The sequence below is a fragment of the Centruroides sculpturatus genome, unplaced genomic scaffold, assembly GCF_000671375.1.
Source record: "Centruroides sculpturatus isolate CEXI.00-Female unplaced genomic scaffold, Cexi_2.0 scaffold52, whole genome shotgun sequence".
Lineage (NCBI taxonomy): Eukaryota > Metazoa > Arthropoda > Arachnida > Scorpiones > Buthidae > Centruroides > Centruroides sculpturatus.
This window is the reverse complement of record NW_019385745.1, coordinates 750,464-772,119: the sequence shown is the minus strand read 5'-3', so window position 1 is coordinate 772,119 and position 21,656 is coordinate 750,464. Positions and strand designations below refer to the sequence as shown.

Here is a 21,656-nt window from a genome sequence, read left to right as displayed (position 1 = left end):
AATAATATATATTTGCTCTAATTTTATTAATGTAAAAAAGAATAAATATTGATATTCACATACTTACATTTTCCAATTTTTAACATCTAATCCATCTTTCAGAAAGTGTGTTCTAATTACAGTCTCATTACTTGCTTTAAATGCAGACTCGAATGATTCTTGTTTATGTTAAGTGAAGACAAAATATTTTGTATGGTATCTATTGAAAAAAATTTAGAAATATAAAAACTCTTCAGAAAAATAAAAACTTCTAGTAGTAACTGCAACTAGAGAATTAAAATAATACTGTATAATTATTCTGTTTATTTGCAAATATTTTAAAGTTTCTGCCCATTTTATTGAAATATAGCATGTATTTTTATAAGAAATTTCAAAATTCTAATTAGCATCACATTAGCTTCAAGTGAAGAAATTTATTATTATTAAAAGATTTAATGTCTAAATATAATACTTCTTATGTTTTACTATTTACAATTAAAAGGTTTTGAAAAAGAAGAAAAATTATAATTAAATAGAGACTTACAGCATTAATAATTTTTTACGAGAAAGTTTTGTATATTGGAGGATGATAGAAGTGTACTAGAGATAAAACAATATATATTTAAAAAATAGAACTTACCGGGAATATGAAAGAAGAGGTTTAGAGTCCGGGAAGGTAAGTTTAATAAAAGAGTGAATAGGCATTGCTCCTTGTTTCAGTATCGCGGGAGTAGAGTTGGTTTGGCATCGTCATAGAGCGCCGCCTGGAGGGACGCCAGCGTTAACCAATAGCGAATGGAGACGATTCGACGCAGTCCCGCAAGCAGCGAGGCTCCACCCACGGCAAAACACAACGTAGCCAAGCTTTGGGTCGTGTGGACTCGCTGCTTCCTGCGATCACAACCCATAGGAATATTCTGCTTCGGACCGGGAAATATTATATACGATCGATAATCAGTATTACGAACAAATTTCTGCCAGTGAAAAGTTGACGTCCGTAGACTATCGACAGCCATTACGGTGGAGAGAAGTGTATTATGACGACGTCCACCATGTCGTGTCCAGCCTACTGGAGGTCGGCGTACGTTCCTCTCTAGTTGTGTGCCACTATCGATCCGACCAACGCCAGCTCCAAACGACGACGTACTTCTGCCTGCTTGTCTCCCCGGAGGACGGCAAATCGGGTCCCCCTCTCTGTCGTCCCCTTCGTCTCGTTCGCCTTTTTATCCCACGGAATCTAATGGTGATGGTGGTAGTGTGTGGCCTTGTGTGGTTTTCTATGTGACGACGTTATTGTGGATAAAAGCTCTGTCGGTGTATCTTGGAGTGCGCGTTGTATATATCACGGATCGCCAGTTTTGCATTTAATATTCTTGTTTCTTTATATTTCTGTATATTTGATATATATTGTGTGTGTTGGTGTGTTGGACAACGAGTGTGCTGAATGCATCTTTTCATCTTCCATGGTGCTGGCCAGCATTGACAGCACGGAGTCCGAGCAGCGCAGGAGGCAGCCGTCCATGGATGCCCCCGAGAACACGGTGCTGCTAGCCAAGCAGGCGGACTGGACAAAGGGAGAACAACAGCTTTACTACCTGGACAGCAGTAGGTTGAAACGTGAGTACATTTCTTTCCTATTTCGTTACATTTCATTTATTCTAACGGCTATACGGAAATGCCCAACCGATGTAGATAAGTGTGGGGGTAAAACTCATCAGCTGTTGTAGTCGTGTGCTAGGGGAGGGGGCGTTTGCTAAACGCACGTGATACTATGTTTTCTTCTTTTACTTTAGCACCCAACATTTGCCAAACTTATTTTTATCCGTTAATCTCACCATTAAAGATGACTTATTTTGAAATCCAATCGAAAACACGATAGGACATTGAGGCGTAGTAACAACAATAATGGCGTCATTGGACTCTGAGACCAGGCTCACTTGTCGATTTTGATTTGTGTCCAGATGATTATATTAATTAATATCGCGTTAATTAATCTTCCAAGGGTAAATCGAGAGACGGACAATGACGGTTTCTATTTTTAACTAACGCGCCCGACCTTTATACTTTAATAATATTTCGTATAAAAAGTGCAAACTTTCGTACGAAAGAGTTATATTTGGCCCATGCCAATTTATTCCACCATTCTTACGTATTAATACGTCTGATTGATAGGCAATGTTTATGCTATTATATCAAGCGTTCTCGGGGCGACTGGCGTAGCATCTGGTGCGCCATGTCTATCCGCGTGACGTCACAACCGCTGTAAACACTGCTGCGTCGTTGTTCGTTTACCCCGCGCACGTCACAGACTGCAGACGGTCTTCCTACGTCACCAGTGACGTTGCTATCAGTGTTTTTCGGGCGACGGGAGGTGAAGACAGCGGTTTCGAAAGTTGATGTCCGTGGTCTATCGATTCTCTGGGATGCCCTCTCCGAGATGCTGGCCTAGATCCACTGTAATCCCTCGTTTTGACGTCGTACCGACTCGGATAGCCTGGTGGGTTACGTAATCCTCACTTCATCTACCTGGCTAGACGTTTCTGTTAATCGGACATCTTCTAAATTGATATATACAATTTTATACTTCACTATTTCGGTTTTTCTTAATAACCAATGAAGATAAGCTTTGAAAATAAGTTTCACAATCACGTTTTTAACAAATTTATAAGTATGGATAGGCCAGTGACTCATCCGACGGTATTGACAACCGATAACTTTTATGTACTGTACATTCTTTCTTCTCAGTTTACATTACATGCACTCTTAAGTGAGATTTCGTGATAATTACATAGATTTGAAATAAAATTCTTATATTTTCTCAGTATAGAATTCTTTCACTTATAACATTTCAGTAGGAAGTGCCATGTTTGTCAACGTTAAACAGCGGTGAATTTTATATAATGGTGAATGCTACACGATATCGGATACCTTTAAATTATTTCGAAAATTCTATTTAAATATGTTTAATAAAGTGCGGGGAATAATTATGAACTTGTGATTTGCACGGTTTCCTTCTTGAACACCGAAACTCTAGTTTATCGATTATTACAAGTTTATTTGTTCCGTTACCAAAACAAGATTGCGTCATTGGAGCTATGATGACGTCTGAAATATACAGTCATAAAATATTTTATTTCAACACATTGAAGGAATATTTTTAAGATCGATACGGCCACGGTTTCACACTTATTTTAAATTTGTTAGATGAGACTGGCTGATCTTCCAAGGTCAAAGTATCTAACGGTATCTGAAAGTACAGGTGGTGCTTCATGTCACATGATCAAAGACTAGTCACGCTGGCGTCGTCTTATATTTGTAGCGCCGTTTACCTATACGCAGCTGAGAGCTTTTCTATACAGGTGATGAATGTAGTGGGACATGCCGAGAATAATGAAACTTAATCGAATGAATGAATTTATCAAAATCTGTTTGTAGTTGGCCTCTTTAAATTTAGAAATATGAGACATACGCGTAATAAATTTGTCTCGGTGACAAAATCTAAAATGTTTCTATAATATTTTTTTCCTTACAGAATTTCCGTCTCATTAATTATTTTTCTGTAAATGAATACGTTTTTTTAGCGTTATCGCTTAAAATTGCTTCTGTTACTTTGTAGTTTCATATTAATGAAGAAGAATTTCATATTCCGAATGTCGTATATAACTTATTATTCCTGTTTTAATAATTACTTACTTGATTACAATTTATGATTTTGTTGTGTTTTATTTTTGATTTTGCCGGTATAATTGTGACATTTCTAGTATTGTGAGTCAGTTCTATACCTTCCCTGCTGTAATGCTATAAGAGAGACGATGATGGTTACGGGGGAAAAAAACCTTTCGTCTGTCTGCCATCGACCCGTCAGCCAACAGCAATAGACTAGTTGGCGTGATAAAGTCCAGACAGACGGCGGATGTGGTCAGTTAATGGCCGGAGGGTGGAATGACCATCGAAGACAATAGTTAACACTGTACTTTGGGATTCCCTACCGCTAATTTAATGCGCATAGTTCGGTAATATAAAATGCGGTTAAACAATTCGTACGTATTAATTTGCATAATTATGCATATAAGTATAATTAAATTTATAATGATTTCGAATTAGTTATCAAGTTAGAGCTTTAAGAGCATTGCCGGATTGATGACTGGACTCTTCTTGTGCGAAGACTACAAGAGAAACATCAGTCAACTTGATCTAAATGATATCTAAAAGCAATGGCGCATATATTCTATTGTCGGAAATTATAATTTTGGATTAATTTGCTGTATATGTTGCTCGAAGTATGTTGATGGCCGGTTGCATAATAACGAAACTTGTGTACGAGGATAATTATATAGTAACTAGGCATGAAGTTTATCTTAATAAATGGATATAGCATTATGCCAATTGAATTAATATGGTAGTTTAAATGAAATAAATAGATATTCAGGACTCTTGCGGTTTATCTTGATAGCATTTCTCATAACTTTACATTATTGAAATGTTTTCGTTTTTCATTCAAAATTCTAAAAATTCTTTGTAGCTTTATTGGAAATTCTCAGCTGGTACCTCGAATTTGCCAAAATATTTAAATTTGGCAAATAAAATTGAACATTTTTCATGAATATCTGTATATTATTNAATTATTAATATTACTGTACTTATTTATTAAATATATTTTATCAAAGGGAGTTTATTACCTGTAATATAATTTTTGCAGTATTTCTAAAGGATTTGTTTACCGTTATAGGCCATTCATCTAGCTTCATTTTAAAAATTATCTTTTATCTGTTTCTAAGTTCCGCTAGAATTCCTTTACTATCTCCCGTACAAATTCTTGTCCACACATTTTGTCGATTAGTCACTCCTGTACCACAGTTTTTAAGGGTCTCTTATCCAAGTTAAATATTTACTCTGATTTTCGAGTTATTACCCTAAACTATTTATTTTTCAGCAATAAAAATCCCAAATTCTATTCCATTGACTCTTATTATAGATTTTTCAAGGGAATCCAAGACTTAACATAAGATTTCTATTTATTTTATCTAATGTAAATTAAAAACCGAATGAATGGTAATGATCTTTATCAAGAACCAATATCGTCAATTTGTTTTTCAAGTCTCATATAACTAAGTTTATTTTTGATATGGTTCTTAGGCTTTTGTTTTCTGTCATTTGACAAAGAATAAGTCAATGATAGTCAATGAAATTTACGTAACACTGAAAAATCATTAAAAGTTGTTGAGAAAAAAATTGAATATGATTTATCTGGTATAACTAGAACTAGATTTTTACAGTGATTATCTCAATAATATTTACTTTTATTTGAAAATTTTTAATACTTTTCGATCACTGGAATCTATTGCACATTCAGATGTCTATCACGTATAACTGACAAACTTCTGAACTTTTGTTTTTTTTAAATCATACAAATTAGTTGATTTTTTTAAAATGCGATAAAAGACTCTCTCTTTAATAGTTATTCCAGTTTTATTATATACCGGTACTTTAGTTTTTGATTGAAATTTTGACATTAATTTCTTTCATGGAAATTACATTGAAACATTCATATAAATGATTGCAAGAACCAAGAATATCCTTTTCAGAAATTTTATTAGAACTTATTTTTTAATGTTTTTTACAGTTAAGATTGGTAAAGTTACAGTAATCTTTCCATTTACGCGAATAATTGGTTCCACAAAAACGGCCCGTGAAATCATGCAATCAGCATGAAAATCATGAAAAGCTGTTTAAAATAGGGATATATTCCATATTTTCAAATACAATATTTTACTCTTACTGCGGTAGAAAAGTTTTAAATGACTTTTTTTTTAATATACGTCTATATAAGAGATTGATTATCTAAAAATTTTTAAATAAAATTTTCAACCCTGTAAAAATCAATTCGCGTAAATGGGACAGTTACTGTATTTTGAAATTGAGAATTTCCCCTCATTGTAAGTTCACTTGGACACTTTAACAAGATAATTTTTAATTAGTTTTTAAATACATAATATAAGGCTAAGCTGGAATGAATTGCACAAGTTATCATAGGATTTGGTTTTATCAATTTAATATTAAAATATTAACATATTTTCAGCATCTTGCTTTCACCGATATGTCGTATCTCGCTTGAGTTATGCTGAAATCGCTTTACTTCGTAACATTTATAACCACATTTCGGTTATGAATTTATATCGTTTTCGACGTTAAGCAAAAAATGAAAGAAAACCGACTTGATATAGGATCTTGAGGCAATTTTTGATAAATTTGTTTTCTGGTGAATTATTTGAATCCTTTTGTGTAATGCACTATGTAGCCATATAACGTAGTAATACAGAATGTTGTAATGCGCCGAATACAAGCTGATGTAAAATCGAAATGTAAATAAATGTACCGAAATTAAGATAATCTTGAAATGTGTTATTTCTCCATTTTTTAAAAAGATATTTTATGCTTTTAGACACGTACATATAAATAATTTAGAAACTTAAACTGCTACGTTTAAGAAACCATTTTCAGCATGGAAAGGACATTCTAAGTTCATAGTTAAATAATTAACTTAGAAATGCAAGAAAACTGTTCGAAATTTAAATTAAAGGAACTGCTATCTATTTCGAATGGATGTATTCCTTTGAAAAAATAAATGTTAAAATATTTTGAATTCGAAAACATGGTGTAAATACAAAAATGCTAAGGATTTAATTTTCAGATAATTAAACTAGAAATATGAAAGTTACAGCAAGCTTCGGGTGGTTTTGACTGAGAAATTTCGCAAAATTAAAAACGTTTTTAAAAGGCAATGTCAATTAAAACAGTTTTAAAATATTTCTTATTTAATATTTTGGGAGTATAATTATGACTCAAAACAGGAAAGCTTATAAATACTTTTCTAAAAAGATTGTTTTTAAATCATGGACGAACTATTCGTAAATTAAATAGATGACCTTTATGATTGTTACCAAAAAACTTTCACCTACTTAAAAAATTGCTAGGTCTCATAATAATAATTTTTGATTAATCAGTGTAATTATCAATGTAATTGCATCTCAATTTAATAACAATAATTCGGTATGACTTTTAATAGTATATTAAAGACTGCAGATGATTTTTTAAGGATCGATGTACTTTTCTTTTGGTTTAGAATATGATTGTTTTTTTCTTAACTTTGTAATTGGTGTTATTACATGTATAAATAGAAATTAAGAGTTATGAAATAAGAGTATTAGTTTACGTTATTCAATTGAAAGTAGTCTAGTCTAAAATTCAGAGTTAATTTTGATTTAATCGATTTTCCTATTTTTATTTCACGGTTACAGTATACATAATAAATACCAAATAAAGAATATATCATACCATAAGAATGTCGAATAAATTTCGTGATGTAAGAAAAGAAAAAGAATAAAATGTTATATTAAATAATTTGTGTATGTTAGGTTTTTAGATATGTGAGCACATTAGATTTTAAAAGATCTATTATAATGATATGGTTATCTTCTACTGTTGGTTAAAGAAATGAGTTATGTCAACATTTCGCACATTCTACTAATTGCTACAATCATACCTAAAGCTAATCTTGTTAAAATCTTAGGTCTGATATCTCAGATATATGATAGAGAAAATATCTGTATATTAAAATGAACATTTTTATCTCTTCTACTAATCTTATTAGATAACTATATTAATAGTTGACTTATTTGTTATAACTAAGATTTATTGTTGCTTTTCGCTGTACTCTTTAAAATGTAACACGTCCATCAATGTCTATACAATGTATATGATTTTTCTATAATATTTATAATTTTACAGTGCATTCTAGATCGAAAGTGATGAAAATACATTTAGAAAACATACAAATGCTACGTTAAAGTTTTATGTAATTTTTTGAATGTGTATCGAAGATATAGGATATAGATAGTATATATGTATGGTCTTAAGATTTCTTTAATTAGCATAGAATTAATTACGTAATGTATAATTAAATAAAATAAAAATTACATCACTTACTTTCATTTAGATAATATAATGAAGAAGGAACAAAAATCTTTTACAGTTAATTCTTAATTATTTTACAAGAATGTTAGAAGTTAATTGAAATTCGTATTTAGATTATTTTAATTATCAAGATAGCTGTTTAGGCTAAAAAAACACGTTTTATAGTTCTTTTACTGCTATAAAAAGCTAAATATTTTTAAAATATTGAAAAAATTAAGAAAACAAAATAGGTTATGAATTTATTTACTTTATCCGAGAGCTTCCTAAACTGAGTCACGATCCCATATAGGGTCGCAAAGCGAAATAAATGCTGGGATTGCGAAAATTAAATTGAAACAGCTGAATTTGAAGAAACGATCAAATTTTTTTAATTATTTTCACTATCGTTAAAGCGTAATTTGCTTTCATTAATATTTAAAGCAAATCATAAAACTGGTTTTTATATATTTATGATATTGTTTTGCTTGCAAATGAATAAAGTAGTTATGGGCAATATTTGTATGGGTTTATCTTATATTTAGCATAATACCCGACTCGGGGTCGTGAAAAATCCCTATAATAAAACAGGGTCACGAATAAAAAAGGTTTAGGAAGCACTGCTTTATCCAAATAAAATTTCCGATTTCTTACAATGATAATAAAAATTAGATACATTTTAATTTTTTTTTAAAATTAAGATAAAGCATTTATATTATCTAATATATTAGCTAATACAATTATGTGACAATTTATCTATAAAAAAATATAGATTTTAATTTTATATAAAATTCAGGTATCGTTTCCTTTTTAAATATAAAAAAATTAGGACGTTTAGTAGGATTGATAAGTAAATAATTCGTGTAAATTCTTGTAGTCTTACTTAACTGCTCAATTTTTTCTTCTCTCTCTTTCAATAATCAAACACAATTTTACGCCTCGCGTGGAATTGATAAGCAAATAAATCCATCGAGCAATTGAAAGAGTTCTTTGGGAACTTCACTTTTCATTCAGCTTTTCTTTCCGCCTTGAAAAATACTACTGTATTGAAATTATATTTCTGTGTTAGACATTTAGAAAGTTACGACATATGTAATTTTCGTTATAAGGTTCGAAGCATATTGAAGTAAAATCGTAAGTCGATTATCAGCATCTTAAATGTGTAACTTTTACGATATGATATGTAAAATTTTAACAACTTTATCTGTTTTATGTTTCTGTATTTACATAATGGTTTTGAGAGCACGTGTATGTGTAGTTTATATATATATTGTATACTTCATACATATATTATTTTACAATATGTATAAAACTGTAAAATTAAAAAATTTCAGTATCATTGACAGAGAAATAAAAATATATATATTACAAGTAAACTTACCAACAATACAATAATTATGTATTTTTTTGTTCTAATTGCAATGTAATATTTAAATTGCATTTTTACAAAGATCGAAGAACGAATTCATTTATTTATTTTGATCTAAAAATTAATGATTGTCTCTCTAACTTTCCTATAAATTGTGCTCTTAAAATAAACTCAATTAGGCCCTATAATGATATTCATAACGGAATTCGTTAGATATACAGTTTATATTATTTTCAAATATAAAATATAAATATTAAAACTAATTAAATATTTATTTAAAACTGTTATTCCTAAGTGTTAAATTTATTTTACGAAATATTAATTATTTTAACATTGCCTATATGGAGAAAATGTGACGAAAGTATATTCGATACTTAAGTTATAATAGTTTTAGTTATTTGCAATGTTTATATATTTCTGATTTTGTTGTTCGCGACAATTACTTGGCATTGTAGATGTTGATAAAATCTTAAATAAAAATTAATTAAAATTTTTCCGATGTGTCTTAAACTGTTTGTCTTCTTTTCAGCGTAAACAAACTTCTAGGCTATCTATGTCCCATTATTTTCGTATCCCAACTGTTACCAATTTGGAATATTATCTGTCCGCTCTCAATTCCAATTGGAAATATATTTTTTCTGGGGATTTCAGTCTTATCAATACCTTATGAGCATCTTTGTATCAAGTTTCCACTCCACTGATCCAATTGAGCATTTCTTTGTATACAATATACAGGAAATCTTCGTTAATTCGAACTCGGATAGTTCAAAATCCCGTTAGTTCGTAAACGTACTTTTGTTTCGGCCGGAGATAGAGATTTACACGTTAAGGAATTCGGTTAGTTGAAATAAGGCTACTTCGAAATTCGAATGAAAATTCTGTCCGAACTGTAATATGGCTATGTTAACTGGTTGGAAGTGCCTTCATGCTGTAAGAAAACAATAACAATAGACCGAGAACTCTAATCTGGTCAATATGACTTTGCTTTACGGTAACAGAATTCGNATTTAAAAAAATTGTTGTGTTTGTTCCATTTTACACGAATTTAATTAATAAGTATAAGAGAATATCATCGAACGATATATATTTCAGTAGAAAAATCCTTTGGTGACAAGGAAAATTCTTAATGAGTAAATTGAACGAGTCGATTCTCTATGGTTAATTCTTCGTTAAACGAATATAATTAATTGAATCGATTTAAATATCTAGAGTTACTATAGATAGCATTTAAAATAGATAACCCCGTTTTCATAATATTTTCCTAAATTAAAATAATCAGATTTTTGGAAATGGTTCAGACGCACGCGGGCAAACCGTACGAAATTTGTTGTTATTCTGTAAGGACGATGTCGTGTATTTAAACATTCGAATACCTGTATATAGTGTCTGTTCCAGATTTATCACGATAATTATAGAAATGAAAGTAATATTGATGTAAAGTTTTTTTTTTCTACTGCATGGTCGGTTTCCTGGAAAAATGTGTGCGCTGCACCGTTGCTAGGTGACGACCGAGCTGATTGTCGCCAAGTAACCGTCTGCGCGCGCTGGAAACTGGGTAAGTAGGTCACGGGACTTTCCCAGTTTCCCTAGCAGCGATCGCCATCTTGATATTTCTCGTATATGTCCGTTCCCCGAACTTCGTCTACTTAGATATTTTTAGCCGTTCGTCTTTTGTTTTTAACTCCAGACTTTAAAAAAATGGCTGGATGGCGTTTAAAAGGGGGAAACGGTATTTACACGTTATCCGTCTTTAGACGTCGACTGTTGAATCAGTTGATCTGTTTAGTTAGGCTTTGCCTATAGTTAATGTTTTACTGTATTACTTTATTCGATGCTTAATGGGTAATGCGAGAGAAGTAAATGTAAGATTAGAATTAGAACAAAGCGCTGTGAAGAAGTAGCCGAGAAATTTAAGACGTGAATAACTTTCGCACCGTTGTCTCTCCCCCTTCCTAATAATTACAATAGTTGACCCGGAAGTAGTCGAGAGTTTTTCTTCGTTTACACGCTTCTTCTTTTCCCCCTCTATCGAAACTCTCTTATTTTTTGTATAATGATAAGTAAAGAAGCTTTACAAATAACAATTTAACGAAGGTGGCATTTTTTACTCATTGTGTCATCTTTTTAAATTTTTATTTATATTACAATTGTAAAGTAAAATAAATTTAACATTTCCGACCATATTTATTATGGAGAATAACGGTTTAAAGATTTTATTAAATTTTGGGAGTTTTCTTCAGTTATATAACAAAAAAAAAGAAAAAAAAATACAGAATAATGTAGATCTAGATTTTTTTAAATAAATTTGTTTAATATTTAATAAAAAAAATTCCTATCATGTTAAATAATGTAGACATTGTAAGTAATAGATTCAAATGAAATGAATGAGATATTAAAGATTAATGGTATTTCGAATTAGTTTTTACAGTGAAGTTTTCAGTTATTAATGATTCGTCTCTTCTAATATATATCTACATGTTGATTTTATGATTATCATCATAATTTAAGTTTCCGGTTTTTCTTGCGAATTAATATTTGTCTTTTGTATTGTGTAGGATGTTTTATAGCTCAACATATTTATGTATACCATTCATTTATCAATTAATATTATATTTGTGAATTCAAATCTTGTATTAAAATTTTATCATAAACAAAACCATTCATTATATTTGTTAATTCTGAATAATTCAATTTTTTTATGATATTAATGAATCTTTTATCATTATTTTCAACAAAATGTAGGATCTGTAACCAATGCTTAATTTTCCAGAAAAGTGAAAATATAATAATTTTTATTATTAAAATATATGTAAAGATTTGTCTTTAGATAATCGTTTCTATTGTTTTAAATATAATTTTAAATGATTTATCATTTTAAATTATATTTAATTTGTTATAATGTATTAAAAATAAAATAAAAAATAGACTGCCCGAAATCCGTAAAATTTTCATTATATACTATTATTTTTGGTAACGTGTCTGTAGACCCAGACGTGTTTAGTGTAGTGAGAGCAAGAGACGATCTACAAACGAATGTCGACCGAAAGAGTTGATTGCCATAAAGGTGTCTCTAACGAGAGAAGCGAGTGCCGAATCGATTTGTTAGAGGAAAGGTCATATCGTAGGTGTGTGCGCACCTAGTTAATGTGGGTGGTTACCCCTGACATTTCGAAGATTTGTTTTGTCCGGAGCGCCTCCTTTCCTTGATCCAATTGGGTGTTGAGTTTTAATTTTATCAGTCGCATTTTTGTTAGATCTATTAGTTATGTCGAATGTGCATATATGGTCTGTATTTTATGTCAAAATTTTTTAAAATATAAATTATGTACGAGAAACTGTTGTGTAAAAATATTATAAAAGTTTTGAAATTCTTGTGTGTGTGTGTGTTTATTTACAGTTTATTTATCTGTTCAATAAATTTTAATGAATAATTTCAAAAATACGTACTAAATAATGTTAAACTTTTTATACAACTACGTTTACGTCGGTTTCTTTTATGTTCTTAAATTCTATAGAAATAAATTTCGTTGGACAAGCAAAAAATAAATAATATAAAGCATATCTTGAAGTTTATTTCATCGTTTTAAAATTTATATATTTGAAATATTTGTTTGTAATGAGCTAGATTTTTTGACATTATGAACAGTATCTGAAGATTTTCTTCGATATTTTGTCCTATATAATTGATTTAAAATTGTTATATGTAGAAATTTTTTATAGATTACTAGTACATGATTGGATAAAATAAGAAAATTTTTTATTTTAATGCTAATATTATAATGTAAATAGAACATATAAGTAATTTAATTCATTTTTTATTTTACTGATATTCTCGTAGACGAGAATACGGGAATGAGAATTTAAGTAGACCGGTAATTCATGGGAAAATATTTAAGAAAAAAACGAAGTTCCTGCCAATATGGAAGAAACTTTCATGTTGACAGGAATTATAAAGTAATCTTAAGAAAATGTTATTGCTGAACTGTTGCAAATTCCGTATAGTTAGGAAGGAGTCCATTTAAATGTACAATTTAAAACCTAAATTTTAGTAATTTACTTTTTTCGATATTATTAATTCTATTAACTTAAATTTAATTTAATAAATATTAGATTAACTTAAATTATCAATTTTAAATTATTAAATGTCTTATATAAAAATTTTAAATCAGATTATTAAATTTCAGTTATTTTGATATTGTAATATATTATGATAAATTTTAAGATAAATCTGATCAATGTTTATCGTGACAATCAATATTTAATAACATTTTACTTTCAATAAAATTGAACATATATATGTACTCTAATTATTTAACAATACAATTTCTTAAGATATCAAGTAATACAATTATCAAATTGTATTTATGAATTATTATATGGATCACTTTCTGTAAGATATTTCTAATTTTATTATCAGAACACTATAAAGATACATATTCACAAAAAATTAAGAACAAAATAAATTGTCATATTTATCTTTCAAAATATAATAAAATTTTTAATTTAAAATAATATATTTATGTATATATATTAATTTATTATTTATTACTAATAGGCCTATATAGTCTATTAGTAATAAATAAAACAGAAATTTTAAAACAGATTATTTAATAAACTAATTATGCAAACTGTTTATTATACTTTCAATTTTGGAGAGTATAGCCTCTTATTTTTTCTATTATTTTTTTAGAAATTATTTTTTCTAATTATTGAAAATTTTTGAAATTATTAATATTACTGTACTTATTTATTAAATATATTTTATCAAAGGGAGTTTATTACCTGTAATATAATTTTTGCAGTATTTCTAAAGGATTTGTTTACCGTTATAGGCCATTCATCTAGCTTCATTTTAAAAATTATCTTTTATCTGTTTCTAAGTTCCGCTAGAATTCCTTTACTATCTCCCGTACAAATTCTTGTCCACACATTTTGTCGATTAGTCACTCCTGTACCACAGTTTTTAAGGGTCTCTTATCCAAGTTAAATATTTACTCTGATTTTCGAGTTATTACCCTAAACTATTTATTTTTCAGCAATAAAAATCCCAAATTCTATTCCATTGACTCTTATTATAGATTTTTCAAGGGAATCCAAGACTTAACATAAGATTTCTATTTATTTTATCTAATGTAAATTAAAAACCGAATGAATGGTAATGATCTTTATCAAGAACCAATATCGTCAATTTGTTTTTCAAGTCTCATATAACTAAGTTTATTTTTGATATGGTTCTTAGGCTTTTGTTTTCTGTCATTTGACAAAGAATAAGTCAATGATAGTCAATGAAATTTACGTAACACTGAAAAATCATTAAAAGTTGTTGAGAAAAAAATTGAATATGATTTATCTGGTATAACTAGAACTAGATTTTTACAGTGATTATCTCAATAATATTTACTTTTATTTGAAAATTTTTAATACTTTTCGATCACTGGAATCTATTGCACATTCAGATGTCTATCACGTATAACTGACAAACTTCTGAACTTTTGTTTTTTTTAAATCATACAAATTAGTTGATTTTTTTAAAATGCGATAAAAGACTCTCTCTTTAATAGTTATTCCATATTTTATTATATACCGGTACTTTAGTTTTTGATTGAAATTTTGACATTAATTTCTTTCATGGAAATTACATTGAAACATTCATATAAATGATTGCAAGAACCAAGAATATCCTTTTCAGAAATTTTATTAGAACTTATTTTTTAATGTTTTTTACAGTTAAGATTGGTAAAGTTACAGTAATCTTTCCATTTACGCGAATAATTGGTTCCACAAAAACGGCCCGTGAAATCATGCAATCAGCATGAAAATCATGAAAAGCTGTTTAAAATAGGGATATATTCCATATTTTCAAATACAATATTTTACTCTTACTGCGGTAGAAAAGTTTTAAATGACTTTTTTTTTAATATACGTCTATATAAGAGATTGATTATCTAAAAATTTTTAAATAAAATTTTCAACCCTGTAAAAATCAATTCGCGTAAATGGGACAGTTACTGTATTTTGAAATTGAGAATTTCCCCTCATTGTAAGTTCACTTGGACACTTTAACAAGATAATTTTTAATTAGTTTTTAAATACATAATATAAGGCTAAGCTGGAATGAATTGCACAAGTTATCATAGGATTTGGTTTTATCAATTTAATATTAAAATATTAACATATTTTCAGCATCTTGCTTTCACCGATATGTCGTATCTCGCTTGAGTTATGCTGAAATCGCTTTACTTCGTAACATTTATAACCACATTTCGGTTATGAATTTATATCGTTTTCGACGTTAAGCAAAAAATGAAAGAAAACCGACTTGATATAGGATCTTGAGGCAATTTTTGATAAATTTGTTTTCTGGTGAATTATTTGAATCCTTTTGTGTAATGCACTATGTAGCCATATAACGTAGTAATACAGAATGTTGTAATGCGCCGAATACAAGCTGATGTAAAATCGAAATGTAAATAAATGTACCGAAATTAAGATAATCTTGAAATGTGTTATTTCTCCATTTTTTAAAAAGATATTTTATGCTTTTAGACACGTACATATAAATAATTTAGAAACTTAAACTGCTACGTTTAAGAAACCATTTTCAGCATGGAAAGGACATTCTAAGTTCATAGTTAAATAATTAACTTAGAAATGCAAGAAAACTGTTCGAAATTTAAATTAAAGGAACTGCTATCTATTTCGAATGGATGTATTCCTTTGAAAAAATAAATGTTAAAATATTTTGAATTCGAAAACATGGTGTAAATACAAAAATGCTAAGGATTTAATTTTCAGATAATTAAACTAGAAATATGAAAGTTACAGCAAGCTTCGGGTGGTTTTGACTGAGAAATTTCGCAAAATTAAAAACGTTTTTAAAAGGCAATGTCAATTAAAACAGTTTTAAAATATTTCTTATTTAATATTTTGGGAGTATAATTATGACTCAAAACAGGAAAGCTTATAAATACTTTTCTAAAAAGATTGTTTTTAAATCATGGACGAACTATTCGTAAATTAAATAGATGACCTTTATGATTGTTACCAAAAAACTTTCACCTACTTAAAAAATTGCTAGGTCTCATAATAATAATTTTTGATTAATCAGTGTAATTATCAATGTAATTGCATCTCAATTTAATAACAATAATTCGGTATGACTTTTAATAGTATATTAAAGACTGCAGATGATTTTTTAAGGATCGATGTACTTTTCTTTTGGTTTAGAATATGATTGTTTTTTTCTTAACTTTGTAATTGGTGTTATTACATGTATAAATAGAAATTAAGAGTTATGAAATAAGAGTATTAGTTTACGTTATTCAATTGAAAGTAGTCTAGTCTAAAATTCTAATTTTGATTTAATCGATTTTCCTATTTTTATTTCACGGTTACAGTATACATAATAAATACCAAATAAAGAATATATCATACCATAAGAATGTCGAATAAATTTCGTGATGTAAGAAAAGAAAAAGAATAAAATGTTATATTAAATAATTTGTGTATGTTAGGTTTTTAGATATGTGAGCACATTAGATTTTAAAAGATCTATTATAATGATATGGTTATCTTCTACTGTTGGTTAAAGAAATGAGTTATGTCAACATTTCGCACATTCTACTAATTGCTACAATCATACCTAAAGCTAATCTTGTTAAAATCTTAGGTCTGATATCTCAGATATATGATAGAGAAAATATCTGTATATTAAAATGAACATTTTTATCTCTTCTACTAATCTTATTAGATAACTATATTAATAGTTGACTTATTTGTTATAACTAAGATTTATTGTTGCTTTTCGCTGTACTCTTTAAAATGTAACACGTCCATCAATGTCTATACAATGTATATGATTTTTCTATAATATTTATAATTTTACAGTGCATTCTAGATCGAAAGTGATGAAAATACATTTAGAAAACATACAAATGCTACGTTAAAGTTTTATGTAATTTTTTGAATGTGTATCGAAGATATAGGATATAGATAGTATATATGTATGGTCTTAAGATTTCTTTAATTAGCATAGAATTAATTACGTAATGTATAATTAAATAAAATAAAAATTACATCACTTACTTTCATTTAGATAATATAATGAAGAAGGAACAAAAATCTTTTACAGTTAATTCTTAGTTATTTTACAAGAATGTTAGAAGTTAATTGAAATTCGTATTTAGATTATTTTAATTATCAAGATAGCTGTTTAGGCTAAAAAAAACACGTTTTATAGTTCTTTTACTGCTATAAAAAGCTAAATATTTTTAAAATATTGAAAAAATTAAGAAAACAAAATAGGTTATGAATTTATTTACTTTATCCGAGAGCTTCCTAAACTGAGTCACGATCCCATATAGGGTCGCAAAGCGAAATAAATGCTGGGATTGCGAAAATTAAATTGAAACAGCTGAATTTGAAAAAACGATCAAATTTTTTTAATTATTTTCACTATCGTTAAAGCGTAATTTGCTTTCATTAATATTTAAAGCAAATCATAAAACTGGTTTTTATATATGTATGATATTGTTTTGCTTGCAAATGAATAAAGTAGTTATGGGCAATATTTGTATGGGTTTATCTTATATTTAGCATAATACCCGACTCGGGGTCGTGAAAAATCCCTATAATAAAACAGGGTCACGAATAAAAAAGGTTTAGGAAGCACTGCTTTATCCAAATAAAATTTCCGATTTCTTACAATGATAATAAAAATTAGATACATTTTAATTTTTTTTTAAAATTAAGATAAAGCATTTATATTATCTAATATATTAGCTAATACAATTATGTGACAATTTATCTATAAAAAAATATAGATTTTAATTTTATATAAAATTCAGGTATCGTTTCCTTTTTAAATATAAAAAAATTAGGACGTTTAGTAGGATTGATAAGTAAATAATTCGTGTAAATTCTTGTAGTCTTACTTAACTGCTCAATTTTTTCTTCTCTCTCTTTCAATAATCAAACACAATTTTACGCCTCGCGTGGAATTGATAAGCAAATAAATCCATCGAGCAATTGAAAGAGTTCTTTGGGAACTTCACTTTTCATTCAGCTTTTCTTTCCGCCTTGAAAAATACTACTGTATTGAAATTATATTTCTGTGTTAGACATTTAGAAAGTTACGACATATGTAATTTTCGTTATAAGGTTCGAAGCATATTGAAGTAAAATCGTAAGTCGATTATCAGCATCTTAAATGTGTAACTTTTACGATATGATATGTAAAATTTTAACAACTTTATCTGTTTTATGTTTCTGTATTTACATAATGGTTTTGAGAGCACGTGTATGTGTAGTTTATATATATATTGTATACTTCATACATATATTATTTTACAATATGTATAAAACTGTAAAATTAAAAAATTTCAGTATCATTGACAGAGAAATAAAAATATATATATTACAAGTAAACTTACCAACAATACAATAATTATGTATTTTTTTGTTCTAATTGCAATGTAATATTTAAATTGCATTTTTACAAAGATCGAAGAACGAATTCATTTATTTATTTTGATCTAAAAATTAATGATTGTCTCTCTAACTTTCCTATAAATTGTGCTCTTAAAATAAACTCAATTAGGCCCTATAATGATATTCATAACGGAATTCGTTAGATATACAGTTTATATTATTTTCAAATATAAAATATAAATATTAAAACTAATTAAATATTTATTTAAAACTGTTATTCCTAAGTGTTAAATTTATTTTACGAAATATTAATTATTTTAACATTGCCTATATGGAGAAAATGTGACGAAAGTATATTCGATACTTAAGTTATAATAGTTTTAGTTATTTGCAATGTTTATATATTTCTGATTTTGTTGTTCGCGACAATTACTTGGCATTGTAGATGTTGATAAAATCTTAAATAAAAATTAATTAAAATTTTTCCGATGTGTCTTAAACTGTTTGTCTTCTTTTCAGCGTAAACAAACTTCTAGGCTATCTATGTCCCATTATTTTCGTATCCCAACTGTTACCAATTTGGAATATTATCTGTCCGCTCTCAATTCCAATTGGAAATATATTTTTTCTGGGGATTTCAGTCTTATCAATACCTTATGAGCATCTTTGTATCAAGTTTCCACTCCACTGATCCAATTGAGCATTTCTTTGTATACAATATACAGGAAATCTTCGTTAATTCGAACTCGGATAGTTCAAAATCCCGTTAGTTCGTAAACGTACTTTTGTTTCGGCCGGAGATAGAGATTTACACGTTAAGGAATTCGGTTAGTTGAAATAAGGCTACTTCGAAATTCGAATGAAAATTCTGTCCGAACTGTAATATGGCTATGTTAACTGGTTGGAAGTGCCTTCATGCTGTAAGAAAACAATAACAATAGACCGAGAACTCTAATCTGGTCAATATGACTTTGCTTTACGGTAACAGAATTCGGGTATCACCTTACATATGGACTACCCTTTTTTTCTTATTTCATAAAATACGGTTGTTTCGGAATTTCGAGATTGGACTACGAATGGCGAATTGAGATATTTGTAGGACTGTAGGCTATTACTTTTTGGGCCACTTAAAAAATAATTTGGGCTACGTTTTGAAGAATTCTGCTTTACTTTTTATAAAACCTATCTGACAACCTGTGAGGTTCTCACCGGAAATGTGCTGTTTATCTACAGTTTATTTATATTGTTATTAATTATTAATTAATGAAAATAGCGTTCTGTATAAGTATCCGTGGCCCGATTGCTTAATAAATTACTTCAGTTACATGGCATTCGGCATATTATACGGAAATATGTAAATCTTGGATACTTCGAAATTCGATAATTCGAAATCGCGAATATTTCGTCCCCTGAATTTCGAATTAGCGAGGATTTCCTGTATACTATTTTCATAATTTAAAACAGTTTACTAACTTTTCCATACGTAAAATTTTTTCTGGGTCTTGCTTTCTCTTCTGATTATATTATTATTGCTTATCCTGCTACAGGTCTCATTTCTATTCCGTCATCGGTCCGGAAATCCCTAACCAAAGTGACGCTATTGTGCGCCATTTCCTTGCCCTTTTGGAATAGTTTAAACAGTAAATCCTTTTCATCTTACCTTTGTGTCAATGGCTGGACAGCTATTGTAAATCCCAAATTGACGATAGCCAAGAGTTGATTTTACCTACTAAGTTTCCACTCAGTCGTAGACAAGAATTTAAAGATTAAAAAATGAATAAATATTTAAAATGGAAAATTAGCAGAAATCCTAGTTATCTATCCTTTATAAGACGTCTAGCAACAATACTATATTAATTGCAATCTTAATATCACGAATACTCTTATAGGATAGTTCAAACTTTTCTCATGAACAAAAATCTTTTGGTAGTTTATTCCAAGATTTTCATGAAACAAATCTCTTCTCCGTAAACACGTCATTGATGACAGTCATATTTATATTTATAACGGTTTAAAATGCAAAAAGTAGTTTTCTATACCGAGTTCTTTTCTCAATTGAACTACCTTTTCCATATCAACTCTTTTTCTCCACTGAACTTTGTTCTCCGCTAATTCTTTCCTTTTTGCCAGTAAACCCTGCTATTTCTCTTTCCAAGAAATACAGTCAACAATTGATACCATCTACTCACAGACCTAAATACTGACAGTATTTCTTCTTTATTTAAAAAAAAAAAATTAAACCAATTGCCTCTTCTATCTTTACACATATTTTCCCAAAATCATAAACAATAGTTTCATTCCCCATCAAGGCATTCTTTTGAGCTGCGGACAATTCCCAAAAAGACCAATTATCTTAAAGTCCAATTTCCATTTCTCTTCAACGTTAAAGATATTTGAAATCTGAATTTGCAGTAGTGCCTCGGAAGTCGAATATCGTGGAATCCGAATAATTTCGTGGAAATTTTGCCCCAAAAGTCGAACTTTTCTTGGAGTTCGAACACAAACAAAAACGACCATACTGTATGGTTTATGGTAGATGTATGGGTACGCATGATGCAGCAGTGTTTCCAGATTGGGTTAATCTTTATTTTGGCTACAAACAAAAATCTGCTGATACAAGTTTGGGACACGTATTGAACGAGCCCAGCTGCGAAGAGTTAAACGTTTCACAAGCCTTAGATTCTGTCATTCCGAACAAACTTGTACAAATTCTACGCAATGATTTTGACATTAACCAACCATAATAGCCTGATTAAACAATTACTATCTCCTATGTACTTACAAAATAAAAATAAATTGCTCTTTTTACTTTTCCGGCTGTTATGTATAACAGACGGAAAGTATGGCGATCGGTCAAGAAATGATCCTTCAAGATTTTTAAATTTTTGAATGCAGGACATCTTGAAACGTCGAGAAATGCAAGAGAAAA

The 21,656-nt window shown here is 29.0% G+C and overlaps 1 protein-coding gene across 1 annotated transcript in view; it reads left to right on the top strand.

The window, feature by feature from the left end:
• The first annotated feature begins 803 nt into the window (after window positions 1–803).
• Window positions 804–21,656, top strand: part of LOC111641725 (dual specificity tyrosine-phosphorylation-regulated kinase 1A-like) — a 121,720-nt gene continuing 100,867 nt past the window's right edge. Inside the window, exon 1 of the mRNA XM_023387934.1 lies at window positions 804–1,596. Within this exon, the coding sequence (XP_023243702.1) occupies window positions 1,443–1,596 (154 nt within the window). The 5' untranslated portion in view covers window positions 804–1,442. The remainder of the gene's footprint in view (window positions 1,597–21,656) is intronic.